We start from the raw sequence: 18373 nt of genomic DNA on the forward strand, positions 1-18373 counted from the left end.
TGGGGAGCTCTCACGATGGTCCTGTGTTAACCTAGAACCAACAGGTTCTGTTATACCAAAGGAAAGACTGCAGTCCTGCCACTGAGGGCTTGGTGCTTGGCTTGCTGGAGTAAGCACTGTAATGGTTGGCTAGCTTGCCTCCCTCCCCTGGCTGATTGAGATACCTTCATTCCAAAGAGCAGACTGCTGGCGCATGCGCAGTATGCTCCAGGAGCTGGCCTCTATCCAAAGACTACTGCACAACAGCCCTGTTCCAAACACTTGAGCATCAGCCCTGAGCCTGTACCAGTTACACCTGAATCACTGCTGCTTCTATCCACTGATGGGAAAGAAGGAAAAAGAGTCCAAACCAGCACCTTTCGCTCTCTTTCTAAAGGAAGAATTCTAGCTTCTCCCTCCCGCCCCCGGTTTTTAAAAATTTTAATTCCACTACAGTTAACACACAGTATTATATTTGTTTCAGGTGTACAATATATGTGCTTAAGATTAATGGGATGTCATTGTTTCAGGGCCTATGAATGGCCAGAACTAGAGAATATATGTATGTTAATGTATGATATATATCATAAACATGCACACGTATCTATTTGTGTATATATACACAGTTTTGCATCTATTTATTTTTATATAAAATGTATTTATTAAATATATATTGAAATATATATTATTAATATATATATAGAAAACCATGAGTTTGTATTGATACATACATCCATTTCCAATCCAACACTATAAGTTTCTATTTTTTTAAGTCACACTGGAAGTTATTTAGTTCAAATATTAGAAATAAGAAGTAATATCACACCCCTTCCTTCCCTTGAAATACTTGACTTTGTTGCAGTCATCAGTTTTCCTCTTTTGGATAAGAAGTTCATGACTGCATTCATGCATTTATCTGATAGCCATTTCCTTTAAAGGATATTGCTTCCTCCAGAATTAGCTCCCTGTAGCTTTTCTTTCTCCATGTTTCTCATGACCTGTTTTGAAATTCTTATTGAATTCAAGTTTTGTTCCTTTCCAAATTTGTAATTCCCTTCTCTTAGAGTAAGGAACTTGGCTCTCATTATTCTTATATGTTTACCTATTTGACTGATCATCCTATATATAACTAATCTCTGATCTTCAGCCCCACCTTACCTATGCGTGGACACTCTTCTTTCTTTGCTTGGGGTCTGACTCCTTATGCTAGGCTGCCACTCCACGTGGACACCCTCTTCACTTAACTCTGGCTCTGAATTCCCACACCAACCAGCCCACGCATGCAGATGCCCTGTGACCCTTCTTGGTCTCTAAAGGAATGCACTCCTCTCCCTGCTCTGGCTTTGATTTCCCACAATTGGGCTGCTTCTTGCCTGAAGGCCTTCCTTACCCCTTGGTTGTGAGGCTGTCCCTCCCCATCACATGAATGCCTTATTCACTCTGCTTGGAACCTGACATCTCATGCCAGGCTCTCTTGCACCCTTTGCTCTCCCCTATTGGGCTCTGACATCTGCTCTGGTCTATTGCTCATCTCTACCCCCACTATAGACACCTGCCTTGTTCTTCTTCAACTAATGACTTTAGGACTAAAATTTTCAGGAACGGAGGGCCTCAACTAGGTTGTTTAAAATATGAAAAAATGGAGTTTCAGATGCTTATGTGGCTTGTCCAGGGTCACCAAGCAAACTAGAGACATTGTCAGTACAAATTCAGGTATCCCTGAGTATAAGCTGTGTGAGGGCAGGGACTTTGCCTCTCTTGTTTACTCTATCATCCTCAGCACCTAGCACAATGTTTGCATTGGAGTAGAACAAATGAATAAATGAATTATTCCCTGTTTAGTTTTTTTCCTTTTCCTGTTCCTTTTTGTGATCTTGATATATATGTGTGTGTGTGTATAAAATTGATGTCTATATATTTGTCTATAACCAGTAGAAATTCATGCTCTAATATCAGTGTCAACATCTAAATATCTGTGCTTAGAAATTTCTTCTATTCCATAAATTTCTAGAGTTCCTAGCTGGATAGTTGGCATATAAATGAAAATATGAAAGTACTAAGAAGCTACAGCCATTATAACATCCCAGGATTCCAGCATTTCCATCGAGTGTGGAGAAGAAAATGTCTGAGAACCACCCAAGTCAGTTTTTCAGTCACCAGACTACAGCCCCTTCAAAATGTTTGAAATACAACAAGGGAAAAATTCCATCACCCTATAGCAAACATGGGCCCCATGATCAGTTCCTTTAGTCGCTCTGCTCAACCAAGTAAGACCTTTCTGCAGATGATCATGCAGGGCAATGTCTCCAAAGCACATTCTGAAAGATTGCTATCTCTGAGAAATTCTTCTTGAGAAGAGGATTCTGTGGTCAACACTGGGAACTTGACAATTCACAATGTATGTGAGCATATTAAAAGCTCTAAGAGGGGTGCCTGGGTGGCTCAGTCGGTTGGGCGTCTGCCTTCAGCTTGGGTCATGGTCCCAGGGTCCTGGGATCTAGCCCTGCGTCGGGCTTCCCGCTCAGCAGGGAGTTTGCTTCTCCCTCCCCCGCCCACTCATGATTGTGCTTTCTCTCTCTCTCTGAAATAAACAAATGAAATCTTTTTAAAAAATAAAGGCTCTAAGAAATCCTAGAGTTGAAGAAAACTATTACCTTTGTGTAACCTAATGTCACTCAAAGTTCCTTAACCAGAGAGCTCCTGTTTAGAGTAATACCCACCCAAGTCTCATTTCCTCATTCATACAATGGGCAAAAAATACCTGTTACAGAATAAATGAGATAAAGATACATAAAGTGCATAGCACAATGCTTAGTATATTCCAGGCACTTCGTAAGTGCCACTTCCTTTTCTTAGACATTATTTATTTAAAATGATCCCTTTTATTACTGAAAGAATAATAGATATATTCATTATTGTTATAATTGAAAAAATATTAAATGAGAAAGTTAGAAACTTCAAATCACAAAGGGTGTAAAATGAAAAATGAGTTTCTTAGATCTCTCAGATTCCCAAGAAGAATTATTTTTAATGTACCCTTCCCGACATTTTCTGTGCATATACATGCAGACATCTCAGAAACAGATTTTTAAAAATCTATTCACAGCAAATGAAACAGTGGATTCACATTCATTCATGTTGTGCTGCTGCAGCATTACTTCTAAGTTCTTCCATTTTGGGGTACATCGATGTGGTTTTCTGAAATCCTTGGGTGGGGTAAAGGTTAGAGCCCTATGTTCATGTCCCCTAAAGCTGTATTTTGATAAAGTGAGTATTAGAGAGAATAGGGGAAACATATAGTTGTTTTGGGGGTTGAAAAAGTCAGCTTAAATGTGTCCTCTTTTGTAAAATCTTTCTTAATCCCCCAGGAACAGGACTCTGATTGAGGTGAATATTCATTCCTCCAGTCTTTCAGTTGATGATGGAATGGGGGTGGGGGGAAAGAACATGAGAGCCTGGGCAGGAGAGGGTCAGAGCTGCAGCTGCCGAGACAAGCTTACATTGATCCAGATGGTGAATTCGTCTGCCAGGGTTGCTGCAACAAAGTACTACAACTGAGTGGCTTAAGCAAAAAAAATTTATTGTCTCACAGTTCTGGAGGCTAGAAGTCCAAAATCAAGGTGCCAGCAGTGTTGGTTCCTTCTGAGGGCTTGGAGGGAAGGCTCTGTCCCAGGTCTCTTTCCTTGGTCTGTGGACAACCATTTTCTCCCTGTGTTTCTTCCTAAATTCTTGCCTCTGCATATCTCTGTGCAAATTTCCTCTTATAAGGATACCAGTTTTACTGGTTTAGAGCCTGCTCCAATGATCTCATTTAAGCTTGCTTACCTCTGTGATGACCCTGTCTCCAAATAAGGTCACATTCTGAGGTACTGGGGGTTAGAACTTCAACATAGGAATTTTTAGGGAGACGCAATTCAGCACATAACAAGTGGGTTGTAGTACTGGGATTTTGTGGTTTGCAAAACTCACCCCATGCTAATAAAGCCACTCACCCACTGCAGCTTTCAATATGTGGGCTCCTTTAAAAAAGTGCAAGGACTAGAATTGTGTGTGTGTGTCACTCCCCCTTGTTGACAAGAGGGAGTCCGTGTGCCTGAAGCACCTGTTAGTCTACCTCAGCTAGATCCCCCTAAAACCAAAGTGTAAGAAGATGACTTGGTTTCTTTTTTATTTTTTTGCTCCCTTCCCCACCTTCTTGCTTATCTGGACATTTATACTTTGACCCTGTTAACTATTCCCTCCCTTTCTTCTTTATGACCCTCAGTTATCTTCTCTTCCCATAATTCCAACCTCTTCTTCATGCTCTCATTCAGTGAAGGATGAGGAAATTGCAGTGAGAGCACGTACTTTTCATTAGATGATTCAAACTGCATCCTGCCAATTAACCTAAAAAGTCCTAAAAAATGAGGACTTCTGCCTGATAGATCACTGAAAGGGGGAATTATTTTTATTTTTTAGAATAGTTTCTGATTAAGCTTCTTGGCTCAAGAAGAAAGACCCCAGTTGTTTTTCAGCCAGGAGTGGATTTGTGGCTTGGCTTCTCCATGGCTTCCTGCCGTGCGTGTGACCTCAGGGTGCTGACGGCCATTGTGTGCGGACTGCTGACGACCCTCGTTTTGGGACTGGGCATCTGGATGACTGTGCTTCAGATCCAGAGAGGTAATATTGTTTATGGTTAACTATGTTATGTTTATCTTTAACTTTCTACATTTAACTCAAATCAGGAGAAGGTATTGAGCCTCTGTCCCTGACACCTAACATACCATACTGCAAATAGCCATGTCTGGGCTGAGGTTGCCCACCAAGGTGTCATGTGTGAAATGCAACAAGCAAGGGCCAGTCAATGGCTAACATATGGTTCACACACATGAATATGAATGTGAGTGTGAGTGGGCATGGTGATGAATTACCTAGTTTGATTAGCCTCTTCTTGCTCTTTTTAACTCCTGACTGGATAACAGCTTAATTAAAATCATTACTAACACATGTTCGGGTCTGTTTAGCTAAATCCACGAAAGATAAATAAGTATGGACACACACACATACATACGCACATAATCAAACATGTGCAGAATGGCATTTCATCTCAAGAAGAAAGTCTAGGGATGTTCTCACTAGGATTGTAAATAAAATCTTATGGTTTGTGCACAAAGTTCTCACTTTCCAAGTGTTAACTACTCAAAAATGAAGGTTACCTAGAAAATGATTTTTCTGGTTGTTCAGCAAATGTTTGTTAGTAAACTGCTGTGTGCTAAAGCCGACACTGGAAGGTGGGAGGGGGAGCAATGGTGTGTAAAACGATGATGTTAGAGGAAACCCCCCCAAAAACTCATGACAAAGACTTTCTATAACCCCAGCGCTGGTTCCCTTGGGCTGCCAGAGGTTCTCCATAAAGGGATTCAAAGCTGGATGTACTGAGTATTCCCTTTTGTAACAGAGAAAGATTCTAATAAAACTGAGTAAATAAGTGTAAATAAAACCCGTCAAAAGAGCAGAAGGAGGGGTGATCTGCCCTCTGAGAAAATAGTTAACTGAGGAGGATAGAAGGTTTGGGGAACCAGCAGAAGCACAATGCATGGCTGCAAAGATCCACTGTTGGGGACAAAAGAAATCAAATATATTAGCTGTTGATGGAGTGGTAGCTGAGAAGGGGTCTGATCGCCCTCCCCTCCCCCCCCACCCCTCAGAACATTATCTAGAAAACATGGTACTAACAGGATTTGGATAATTAGCGTGAGAAAATTTGCCAGAACAAAAACAATAGAATTTAAACTTGAGAAAAATGTGTTTTTATTTGTTTTGTTTATTTATTTGTTGGTTTAAGTTTTGTTTAAAGTTAGAAAAATTATGAACTATAGGTTTCACCCTATTAAGGCTTCTAAATTTATAAGACTTTATTTAAAGAGTGTACTTTTAAGGTATCGTTCTTTCCTTCCTCCCTCCCTCTTTTCCTTCTTTCCATTGTATGACATCTACTTTGAAAGGGAAACTTGTGGTGAGTTAAAAGGACACAGGTACAATAGAACCATTAAAATAAGGACCAAAGTATAAAACATTATAAGGAAGAAAACAGGGAGTTGCTAAAAATAAATACAAAACATAATCCCTGAGACATATCCCGGAACTTCCTGAGGGCTAAGACCCCAAATGAAGCATAATAGGCAACAAAAAACCCTTGTTCAACAGTAAAAGCATACCAGCTCCTCAAAAATAAGAGACAAATGTGTCCTTGCTCTGAATTTTTCTTAAAAAAATGTTTTAATTGAATGCAGTTGACATACAATGTTATATTATTACATTAGCTTCAGGTGTACAAATGATTTGACAAGTTTATGATTTATGCTTATCTCATTTAATCCAAACGACTACCTTTGAGGCAGTTATTATTATATCCATGATACTGATGGGGAAACTCAGGCTCAGAAAATGTTGCCAAGCTTACTTAGCTAGAGAGTGCTGGGTCTGGATTTAAATCTAGATTATTCTGATTTTAGTTTCTTTCTCTTCACTCCCACATATTCTGCCTTCTAGAAGGAAGACAAGGTTAACTCAATCAATTAATTCCTCTCTTTTTTTTTTTTGAGGCAACTATGCCCCAAATCCCTAATTCACAAAGATAAGCAGTAACCAGTAGAATGTTTTGCTAGGCAAGGTTAGGCACTTTGGTAAGTCACGTTGTTTGTGAGATCTACAATTATTAATTAATTGAGATCTACATTATTAATGCTGCTTATAGAGTGTAGATTAGTATGTTCACTTTTAAGGTTTTCTGAGTCTTCAAATGGTATTTACAGACTTTTGGAGTAACTGCTATAGCTTTGCCACATTCTTCTAGGTCTTGCCAAAGTACTTCCTTCAGTTTCGCAAAGTTATGTGATTGTCTGCTGTTAAACTTCTAGTCTAGAACAGCTAAAGAGATTACATTCAGAGTGCATTGCCTGGAAAACTGCTCATGTTCTAGCAGCTTTCCTCCTGGTGACTGCCTTTAATGAAAAGATTTCTCACATTCACATAAGCCCCAATATCTACTGGCCATCAAACAAGCCACGAATGAGCTTATCTCTAATTATTCTAAGTATAATTATTCATTTTTTTTCAGTGAATCATTGGTTTAAATATCAAACAAGTGCTTCAAGGCATGGCCTCTAGAATGCCAGTGATCTGTGTTGTATAGAAAACTTTTCATTCTGCTCCTACTGCTTAATAAGCCCTCTTGTAAAAGATCATGGTTTAAAGCCCTAGTCCAGATGAAGTTGATGGCATTTCATGGAAGTACACACGACTTCTTTCAGAATTGCTAGAATAGTCTTTGGCATATTTATGCCACTGATGAAAACACTAAATAATAATAATACTTTTTTTTCCACCAAAGCATCACAGTGAGATACACTGTTAGGTGTAACATTTCCTCCATCTAGGCTTTCAGGAATAAGATATCCTATGCTTTTGAAGTTTTGTTTGGTAAAGAAATTTTTCAAAACTATTGATGACTCTTGCAATTTCCAAAAGGAGCTCAAGACTTGGAGATCTCTTATGATGATGTCAGTTTACTGGAACACTCTTTATCCAGAGTTTCACATGGCTGTCTCTTTGATGATTTAGACCTTTTCTGTCCACTCAGTCTAAGGTTATCATTCTATTTGCTCTCTTTCACGTGTATTTTGCTCATGGCTTTTATCATCTGATAATCTCTCACTTATTGCTGTCTCCCCATTCCAAGAATGAGAGCCCCAAGAAAGCAGGGAACTAACTTATTCATCTGCATTCCCTGCACCTAGAAGAGTACTTGGAATATGCTTGCCAACATAGCAGATGAGCAAATGAAAGAATCACATGAAAACCAGAAACTGGACTAAAAGTTGTCAAATAGTTGTATTTGGAGGTAAGAGAATATAGGTACCAATTCTTTGTAATTTGCCTCAAAATATTAAGATAAATGATATTATGTATTTATTTTCAGCAGTTAAGCAGACACCATTTTAGTTTTCTTCCTCTGCTCCAAGCCATGCAACACTCCAACCATTTCCAGAACTTTGGCTTCATTAAGATCTCTCCAGTTGTGTATGGCCTCTTTTGTTTGGCTGTGTGATCAGCAATCTTAAGTGCTTTCATGTTGGAGCAAATCAAAGTTTTGTCAGACCTCTAACCTTTTCACATTAGGAATTTTATCAAATAATATGCACCCTATCGAATGTGTTTTCAGAGTGAACAACAATAAGGTGTTCTATCTCTCTTGGATTTGTGCTCCCAGTAGCAATGAATCTTGTAATACAAGAAGCAGCGTGGCTTTTTGGTCCAATCACATTTGATGAAAGTAAAATGAAATATAATTAAGTTTTATTGTGCATCTTTCCCTTGACATTTTCCAACTTGAGCTAGGCCTGATGTAAACATAGACAGATGTCCACAATCATAATAGTAGGGGATGTTTTCCTGAACTCTTAGGGAGAATATCTTAACCTTATAACATATTAGCATCGATGATAATGCCTTATTGAACCTTCTTGAATCTTCTAGATTATAAAATTCCTCCTCTCTACCATCCTGAGTGCCTTTCCCACCCATCTCTAGGTGCTCTGACCTTCATTTCCTGTCATAGGATTCACTGATGCCTCTGGCCAGCAAGAGACTTTAGTAGGTTGCAATATTCCCAAACCCCGAGGTCAGGCTTCATAGAATTGAAATTCTTGCACAGTAAGAAATGTGGATTGTGGGGAAAGGTCAATGAGAGTTTATTGATTCTCAGAAAATAATTTGTACACGATGCTTGACTTTCATTTTACTCAATTACAGTACTTCCTCAAGAGGCAAACTTGATAATAAATCAAATTCATGGGACTGCTCCTGGAGGACAGGTTGCATTTGGGGGTTCAAAAAAAGGTCCAGATGGAAAACGTTGGGTTTTTAGATAGCTATAGTGTTATTTAGTCTTAATCTCTATTCTGCTCCTTTACCAGTCTCCCTTCTTACTTCCTCATGTACCCACTCTCTAAATCAAGAAAACAATTATTATGAAAGGCAAGAGATTTGTTTGGGAGGAATAAATTTTGTTATGTAATTGGCTGAGGGTGCATGAATTATTTTAACATCAGTGATGTTTAAATTGCTGATCCCATTTTCAAAGTCAGTTTCTTAAATTAAGAAGCTAGAACCTTGGCTTAGTGGATTTTTCCTTGATTTCCAGGTATTAGTTTTACTTAAAATTCTGAATACAACCACTATTATCTTTTGATAACATATGTTACTGAAGAACGTTGAGTATAAAATATGGTGGTTAGGAGTGTGCACATGAGAATAAGGGGGTGGGGGAAAGTACATGAGTAGAAAAAAAGAAAAAGTCCTGGAGCCTGACTGCCTTATTGAAATGCCAATGTCACCACTGACTAACTGAGTAAACTTGAGCAAGTTATTCAACATTTCTGTGCCTCAGTTTTCCTCTTATGGGAGTAATAATATACCTACCTTACAGAGCTGTCATTAAATGATTAAATGAGTTTTAATACACTTACAGGTTTAAGATGATATCTAGGACACTATAAGCATTCAACAAATGTTAAATCCTATTTTTAACTTATGAATTTTTAGATAGTTTAGTGCATAGTTTTCTCCACTCCCTGAATTATACCTTGAATAGATGCCATTGACCTAGATTGGACCTTCGGATTGAAATTCAGCTTTTCAAACTGAAGGTCTACTATAGATATAATCATTAAGTTCAACTGATTAATTTATTTAAAAAAATTTTTTAAGATTTATTTATTTTTATTTGAGAGAGAGAGAGGGAGAGAGAAAGGGAGAGGGGAAGCAGACTCCCCTTTTAGCACACCCAGTGTGGAGTCTGATGTGGGGCTGGATCTCTCCACCCTGAGATCATGACCTAAGCCGACCTGACCTGAGCCAAAACCAAGAGTCAGACGCTCCACCGAGTGATCCACCCAGGGGCCCCTCAACAGATTAGTTTAAAACAGAAACAGAGGGGCACCTGGGTGGCTCAGTCGTTAAGCGGCTGCCTTCGGCTCAGGTCATGGTCCCAGGGTCCTGGGATTGAGTTCTTTGTCGGGCTCCCTGCTGGGCGGGAAGCCTGCTCCTCCCTCTCCCACTCCCCCTGCTTGTGTTCCCTCTCTCACTGTGTCTCTCTCTGTCAAATAAATAAATAAATCTTTAAAAAAAATAAATAAAACAGAAACAGAAACCGTTCTAAGAGTTGCTATATCTTCCTGCATTTAAAAAAAATATTTGTACTATGCTACACCATCAGGGAAAATTTTATTAAAATATGCAACCAGTTTATTGAAACATGCAACCTGGTAGTTCTTTTTGAATAACTTTTACCTTAAGGAAAAACTATACCTTATGTATTTTATTTGTTTAAATTTTTTAGGGTTTCTTTTCACAATGGAATAAACTTTTCTCATTTAAAAGGAATCTTCATCCTCATCCAAATATTTCAAATTCCTGGTCTGAGACAAATGACAGATGCCAAGATGTTAAAACCATAAGAATTGGAGCCAGACACTAGAGGCTTCTGATGGAATTTCTTTGACTAAGGAAAGATATTTTTATTCCTGCACTTAATTAAACTAGACTTTTCAAAACAGATTCTAATTTTGCCTAGTTTAGGAGAGGAAATGAAATTCATGTTTTCCATTTGGAAGTTTTAATATTTTATGCTAGTTTCTCAGGCAGCATGAAGTGTTTTACATATGCTTTGCATTTAATTATCCATGTTGTGTGGTAAAGATATTGAAAATAGGGCTAATATTTCTGGAAATATTACTTATTATAATTTAAGAAAATGTAGGGAAATATACTGGTGTTATTTTTTTTTAAAGATTTTATTTATTTATTTATTTGACACAGAGAGAGAGAGAGAGAGAGAGATCACAAGCGGGCTGGGGCAGAAGGAGAGGGAGAAGCAGGCTTCCCGTGGAGCAGGGAGCCTGATGTGGGGCTCGATCCCAGGACCCTGGGATCATGACCCAAGCCGAAAGCAGATGCTTAACCGACTAAGCCACCCAGGTGCCCCTTATACTGGTGTTATAAAAGAAAACTACTACTATTAAACATATTCCAGTATATTAATCCTCAAGTAACTTGAAGCTGATGCTTACCCTCCCTGTTTTCCCTGTGGTAAAGGCAGCACTGTTAGGAGAGGGCAGGAGAACTTGATTAGTAACCAAGAGATCTGAGTTAACTCCACTCAGCTATCAATTAATTACTAATCTGGAACAAGTTACTCTTTATATAGGAGGTACTCTTTATGTAGAATGGGGATGTTGGGCTAATGAATAGCTAATGTCATTTTTATGAGTCCATAGGTTTAAAAACTAGTTAAATGAAAGAAACAAAGCACTTAATCTTTCTGGGTCTGATTTTCTTTACTTAAAATATGGAGGTTTAAAAATACCAATACTACCTTTATTATATTTTGTGGGTAATTTAGGACAGGGTCTTGAACTGCAGAGCAAAAGGTGTTAAAATTGTGATTATGACAGAGGAATGGTAGCTCAGCTTTGGCTTGATATCCTCAACCAAAATGCAAATGCCAAAGAGGCCGGTCAGCAAACATTTGTTGAGTACCATCTATGCATTTGTCATTGAGCTGGACCTGGAGATAAAAGAAATTAAAAAAATAAATATAAAAAATGGGGCGCCTGGGTGGCTCAGTTATTAAGCCTCTGCCTGCAGCTCAGATCATGATCCCAGGGTCCTGGGATCGAGCCCCACATCAGGCTCCCTGCTTGGCAGGAAGCCTGCTTCTCCCTCTCCCTCTCCCCCTGCTCATGTTCCCTCTGTCGCTGTGTCTCTCTGTCAAATAAACAAATAAAATCTTTAAAAATAAATAAATAAATAAATATAAAAGAAAGTCAATTCTAAGGATGGCTGTTTGGCAGTAATGAAAAGAACAAAGCAATGGAACGGAAATTAAAAACAAAACAAAACAGGAGCAGACTAGGGACGCCTAGTTGGCTCAGCTGGTTAAGTGTTTACCTTCAGCTCAGGTCATGGTCCCAGGGTCCTGGGATCGAGCCCTGCATCTGGCTCCCCCCTCAGTGGGGAGTCTGCTTCTCCCTCTCCCTCTGACTCTCCCCCTGCTTGTGCTCTTTTTCTCTCTCTGACAAATAAGTAAAATCTTAAAAAAAAAGGAAAAGAAACCAAAAGCTAGTTTTCTGAAAAGATGAATTTAAATAGATAAATATCTGGCGAGATTTGTCAAGACAAAAAGGCATAATTAAGAAATACGTACAAAAATAAAGGGTCACAACACAAGTAGGATAACAGACAAGATTTAAGCAAAAGTCAAGTGGGAATGCCAGCTCCATGTTTTTATTTTCCAACCTGTGAATGTATTACCTATTAAAATATATAATAAAGCAGTGATTATAAAAACGTAATAAAATCATAACACATACCATAGAAAACCTTATCCTGGCTAATATAAAAACTTTGGCCAGGTGACAATTTTCTAAAAAAATATAAACGACCAAATTTACCCCCAAAGGAAGGAAAAAAACCTAAATAGAACTATAACCATTAAAATAGTTGAATTAATTGTAACAAAACAAAAAACAAAACAAAACAAAAACGGCATGCAAATGCTATGTATTGATTACCTTACATATAATAATAGTATAAAATAGGTCGCCAATGTACCATCTCCAGGCGGCCCCGGGAACCTGTTTTTCCTGGGAGCAGCTACGAGCAAGCGGAACCAGGTTTCGTACCTGCGGCCAGCCGAACTGGCGTTCCCAGCTCGCTTCAAGGAACGGGTCGGCTCCAGGGAAGCGCCTACCGTGGAAACCAAGAGAATCCAGCCTCAGCTCCCAGATTAAGATGGTGATCACAGTGACAAAGAAGATGAACAGCCCCAAGTGGTGGTTTTTAAAAAGGGAGACCCGTCAGTTGAAGAAGTCACGAAAATTAAAGCAGAAATAAAGGCTGCCGAAGCAGATGAAGAACCGGCTATAGTTGATGGAAGAATCATGTATCGAAAACCAGTCAAACGTTCCTCAGATGAAATATATTCAGGTTTAACAGCAAGCTCAAAAAAGAGGAAGGCAAATGAAGATGAAATAAATAAGCAAGACTCACTTAAAAAGAACTCACAAAAGCAAATCAAAAACAGTTGCCTCCTTTCTTTTGACAATGAAGATGAAACTGAATAAGTGTAAATATTTTGGACTTGGTCTTCCTTAAGAGTATATGGGGTGTTTTTTAAAGTGACACTTTTTTTCTTCTATTTAAAGATAATACAAGTTCATTATAGAAAATTCAGAAAAAATTTAGTATGATAAAAATTTTGTCTATCAATACCCCTTTGACATGAGGCTAACTCTATAGATATTAACTACTATTAACATTTTGAAAACTCCCACGTGTGGGGTGTGTATGTATGTAAATTATTTTTTTTAAACAAAATTGAGATTATATTGTGTATGTTTTCTGTCCTGCTTTTCACATGACATTATATTCTGAGCATTTTTCCAGATCAATAAAATTAAAAATTTAACATAATTGCTACAGAGGATTTTGTCATTAAACAGATCGCCTATTGCATCTTCATTAGCAGAAGCCCAATTTGGAGGAAGATGATAATGTGCCTATTTAAGAATACTTCCCCAGCTCCTGCTAAAGGTAGCCATATAACAGCTCTGGCAATTTTAGAGATAAAAGTGGATCTTGTACAAGTGAGCTTCTAATAGAAGAGATCTTGATAGAAGAGAGAATCTAATGTATAACATGGAGACTGTAGTTAATAACACTATAAAAGAGAGAGATACAAATAGAAGTCTGCTTAATAAAGCTACCAGGTGTTTGATACAAGAAAGCAGATCTGGCAAGCATGAACCTATGTCCTCGTTACATCCTGCTACATCCAGGAGAACAGACATGAAACCTGGGAGTGTTGGAGCCATTTTTTGGCCTAAGGAAGGCAGATCCTTTCTCTGGGTGGTACCGTAGAAAGACTCAAGGCACTTGGATCCTGATAGCATGCCTCGAGGAGCTGCTGCCCCAGCCGCGGACTGCCAACCTCTGGACTTCTTGTTACATGAGAAGAATAAACCGAAAGTTGTTGGTCAGTAGTTCCACTTGCTGACACCTGAGAATTCAGTATCTCCTGCTCTCCTTTTCCTTTAAGAGGTCCCTTTAGTGTGGTGCTCCTAGAATTTGTCAACCTTAAAGATAAAAGTCAATTATTTTACCAGCAAAAAAAAAAAAAAAAAAAAATAGTATAAAATAAGATGCAAAAGATAAACGACAATTTCAATATAGAGTTACCTCTGGGTATGGAGAGAAAGGAATGTTGCTAGAAAGGAGTACAAAGAGTTTCAATTCTTTCTGTAAAGTTTTATTATTTTTAGAAAACTCTGAAGCAAATCTGAGAGAAAGCTACTATCTTTTAAAACTGGCTTTGGGTGGTGGGGGATGTTTTATCCTCTGTATCTTGAATATTTGAAGCATTCTACAATTTAAAAAGACTCAGGTATTCCCTTGATTACACAGAGAACTTTGTCACATAACAATTACGATCAAATCTCTCTTGGTAGAACTTCGCTCTTTGAGGTCTAGATCTGTTTCTTATTTTTTTATACTAATAGATTTTATTTATTTATTTATTTATTAAAGATTTTATTTATTTATTTATTTGACAGAGAGAGACAGCGAGAGAGGGAACACAAGCAGCAAGGCACAGGGAGAGGGAGAAGCAGGCTTCCCGCGGAGCAGGGAGCCCGATGCGGGGCTCGATGCCAGGACCCTGGGATCATGACCTGAGCAGAAGGCAGACGCTTAACGACTGAGCCACCCAGGCGCCACCATACTAATAGATTTTATTTTTCAAGAAGTTTCAGGCTACAGTAAAATTAAGCAGAAAGTATGGAGTTCCCATTAATTCCCTCTCTCATCATCCCTTTTTTTGATATCCTCAAAATAATTTGCTGGGATTTTGATTGGAATTTCATTAAGTCTATAAATCAAGCTGTGAAAAATTGATAATCTAAGCAATAATAAGTTTTCCTATCTATGAGCATGGAATATCTCTCTACTTATTTAGAATTTCTTTGATTTCTTTTATTAGAAGTTTGTGGTTTTCCTCATATAGATTCTGTACATATTTTGATATATTTATATTCATGTATTTCTTTTTTTTTTTGGTGCTAATGTAAATGGTATTGTGCTTTAAAATCCAAATCCAATTTACTTTTGCATATTAACCTTTTATCTCAAAATCTTGCTATAATTGTTTATTAGTTCCAGAAGTTTTTTTGGTGAATCTTTGGGATTTCTGACATAATCATTATCTTCGATATGTGTGTACCTAACAATATAGTGTCAAAATAAGTGAGGCAAAAACTGAGAGAGCTTCAAGAAAAATAAATAAATCTGCTATGATAGTTGGAGACTTAAACATCCCTTATTAGTAATTGACAGATCCAGCAAACAGAAAATCAGTAAAGATAAAGTTGACTGAAAACACCATCAACTAACTAGATCTATTTGACAATAATTTATAGTATACTTCATCCAATGATGTTAGAATACACATTCTTCTCAAGCACCCATGGAGTATTCACTGAGATAAACTACACTCTGGGCCATAAAATATACCTAAACAAATTTAAAAGAATAGAAATCATTCAAAGTATGTTTTTAAACCAAGATGGAATTAAACTAGAAATCAATAACAGAAAGATAGCTGGAAAATCCCCCAAATATTTGGAGATTAAAATGGCAAGTGGGTTAAAGAAGTCTCAAGAGAGTTTTTAGAAATATTTTAAACTAAATTATTATCTATGTAAGAAATCATCGAAGATTGTTAGTTCTTAGAGAATGGGTCCATTTATCATTATGAAACGTCCTTTATCTCTAATGACTTTTGCTGCTCTGAAATCTGCTTTGTGTGAAGTTAATATAGCTTCTTTAACTTTCCCTTAATTAGTGTTGTCATGGTATATCTTTCTCCATCACTTTACTTTTAATTTGATTTGAGGTGAGTTTCATATAGACAACATATAGTTGGGTCTTGTTTTTTATCCACTCTTAATAGTATCTGTCTTATAATTGGTGTAGTTACAGAATTGCCATTTAAAGTGATTATTGATATATTGGAATAATATCTACCATAGTTGTAAGTGTTTTTATTGTTCTTTTCTTTGTTTCTTCCATTGCTATTGTATTTTTCTGCCTTATCGGGTTTTAATTGAGCATTTTATATGATTCTGCTTTCTCTCTTCTCTTAGCGTATCATTTATACTTAAAAAAACATTTTGGTGGTTAACCTAGAGTTTGCAATATACATTTACAACTAATCTAAGTCTGGAGTGCCTGGATGGCTCAGTCAGTTAGGCTTCCAACTCTTGATTTCAGTTCAGGTCATGATCTCAGGGTCGTGAGGTTGAGCCCTGCACTGGCCCCGCACTCAGCATGGAGTCTGCTTGAGATTCTCTCTCTTCCTCTGTCCCTCCCCTCACTTCCGTGCTCTCTCTCTTTCAGTAAATAAATAAATAAATAAATAATTTTTTTAAAAGACCCAGCTAATCTAAGTCCACTTTTTAGTAACAATGTACAGCTTAATGAATAGTGCCAGAACATCATTACACAGTATTCCCAATTCCTCCTTCTCTTCCCTTACAACATTTTTTGGTCATTTATTTCATTTTTCCATAAGCTATAATCACCTCATACATCATTGCTATTATTATTTTGAATAAACTTATCTGTTAGGTCAATTAAGAATGAAAAAGATTTTATTTTACTTTCATTTATTCCTTCTCTAATGCTCTTCTTTTCTTATGTAGATTCAAGTTTCTAGCCTATATCATTTCCTTCTCTTTGAAGAATTTTAAAATTTCTTGCAAACTCTCTCAATTTTTGTTTGTCTCTGTGTCTTTATTTCTCATTTACTTTTAAAAGATAATTCTTTGGATACAGAATTCTTTATTGGTGTTTTTTTCTTTCAACACTAAATATTTCACTATACTCTTTTATTGCTTGCATGGCTTCTGAGGAGAATTCCAATGTAATTCTTATACTTGTTTTTCTACAGATAAGCTTTCTCCCCCATCACCCTTTTGAAATTCTCTTTTTGTCTTTGATTTTCTGAAGTTTGAATAAAATGTGCCTAAGTGTAGTTTTTATTTGGTTTGGTTTGGTTTTGACATTTATACTGGTTGGTGTTCTCTGAGATTCCTAGATCTGTGATTTGGTGTCTGCCATTTATTTTGGAATATTTTCAGACATTAAAATTTCAAATATTTTGGGGCACCTGGGTGTATGTGGCTGCTTTTGGCTCAGGTCATGATCTCAGGGTCCTGAGATTGAGCCCCACATCGGGCTCCCTGCTCAGTAAGGAGTCTGCTTTTCCATCTCCCTCTGCTGCTCCCCGCTGCTTGTGGTCTCTCGCTCACGTTCACGCAGTCTCTCTCAAATAACTAAATAAAATCTTAAAAGAAAAAAAAAAAAAACCAACCAACCAAACAAACAAACAAAACTTCAAATATTTCTTCTATTCTTTCTTCCCTTTCCTGTCCTTCTGGTATTCCCATTAGATGTATGTTACAATTTTTGTCCCATAGTTCTTAGATATTCTGTTATAATTTTCATTCTTTTTTTCTCCTTGTTTTTATTTTTTAAATTTTATTTATTTAAATTCAATTAGTTAACATATAATGTATTATTAGTTTCAGATGTAGAGTTCAGTGATTCATCAGTCTTATATAATACCCAATGCTCATTACATCACATGCCCTCCTTAATGTCCATCACCCAGTTACCCCATTCCCCCACCCTTTCTCCCCTCCAGCAACCCTCAGTTTGTTTCCTGTGATTAAGAATCTCTTATGGTTTGTCTCCCTCTCTGATTCTGTCTTTGTTTTTAGTTTAGAAAGTTTCTGCTGACATTTTTTCAAGCTCAGCGATTCTTTTCTTGGATCTGTCCAGTCTACTGATGAACCTGTCAAAGACAATCTTCACTTCTGTTACAGTGTGTTTTGTTTCTAGCATTTCTTTTGATTCTTTCTTAGAGTTTCCATCTCTTTTCTTACATTACTCACTTGTTCTTGCATGTTATCTACTTTTTTCATTAAAGCTCTTAGCATATTAACCATCATTATTTCAAATTCCTGGTCTGATAATTCCAAAATATCTGTCATATTTAAGTTTGTTCTGATGCTTGGTTTGTCTATTCAGGCTGTGTTTTTGCCTTTTAGCATGCTTTGTACTTTTTTGGTTGAAAGTCAGACATCATGTATTAGGTAAAAGGAATTGAGGTACAGGACTTTAGTGTGAGGTTTTATGTTTATCTGGCTAAAAGTTAGGCTGTATTCACTGTTTGCTGTAGCTGCAGGTGTTCTTTGCCAATCTCCCCACCTCTACTTCCTCCCCCTTGGGCAAA

At 37.5% G+C, this 18373-nt stretch overlaps 1 protein-coding gene and 1 pseudogene across 1 annotated transcript in view; both read left to right on the forward strand.

Moving 5' to 3' along the window:
- The first annotated feature begins 4523 nt into the window (after positions 1–4523).
- Positions 4524–18373, forward strand: part of ADGRG7 (adhesion G protein-coupled receptor G7) — a 70213-nt gene continuing 56363 nt past the window's right edge. The window contains exon 1 of the mRNA XM_032406126.1: positions 4524–4638. Coding sequence (XP_032262017.1) covers positions 4524–4638 — 115 coding nt within the window. The remainder of the gene's footprint in view (positions 4639–18373) is intronic.
- On the forward strand, positions 8236–13145 carry LOC116633609 (annotated as a pseudogene).

This window comes from Phoca vitulina, unplaced genomic scaffold (genome assembly GCF_004348235.1).
Source record: "Phoca vitulina isolate PV1807 unplaced genomic scaffold, GSC_HSeal_1.0 scaffold8, whole genome shotgun sequence".
Classification (NCBI taxonomy): Eukaryota; Metazoa; Chordata; class Mammalia; order Carnivora; family Phocidae; genus Phoca; species Phoca vitulina.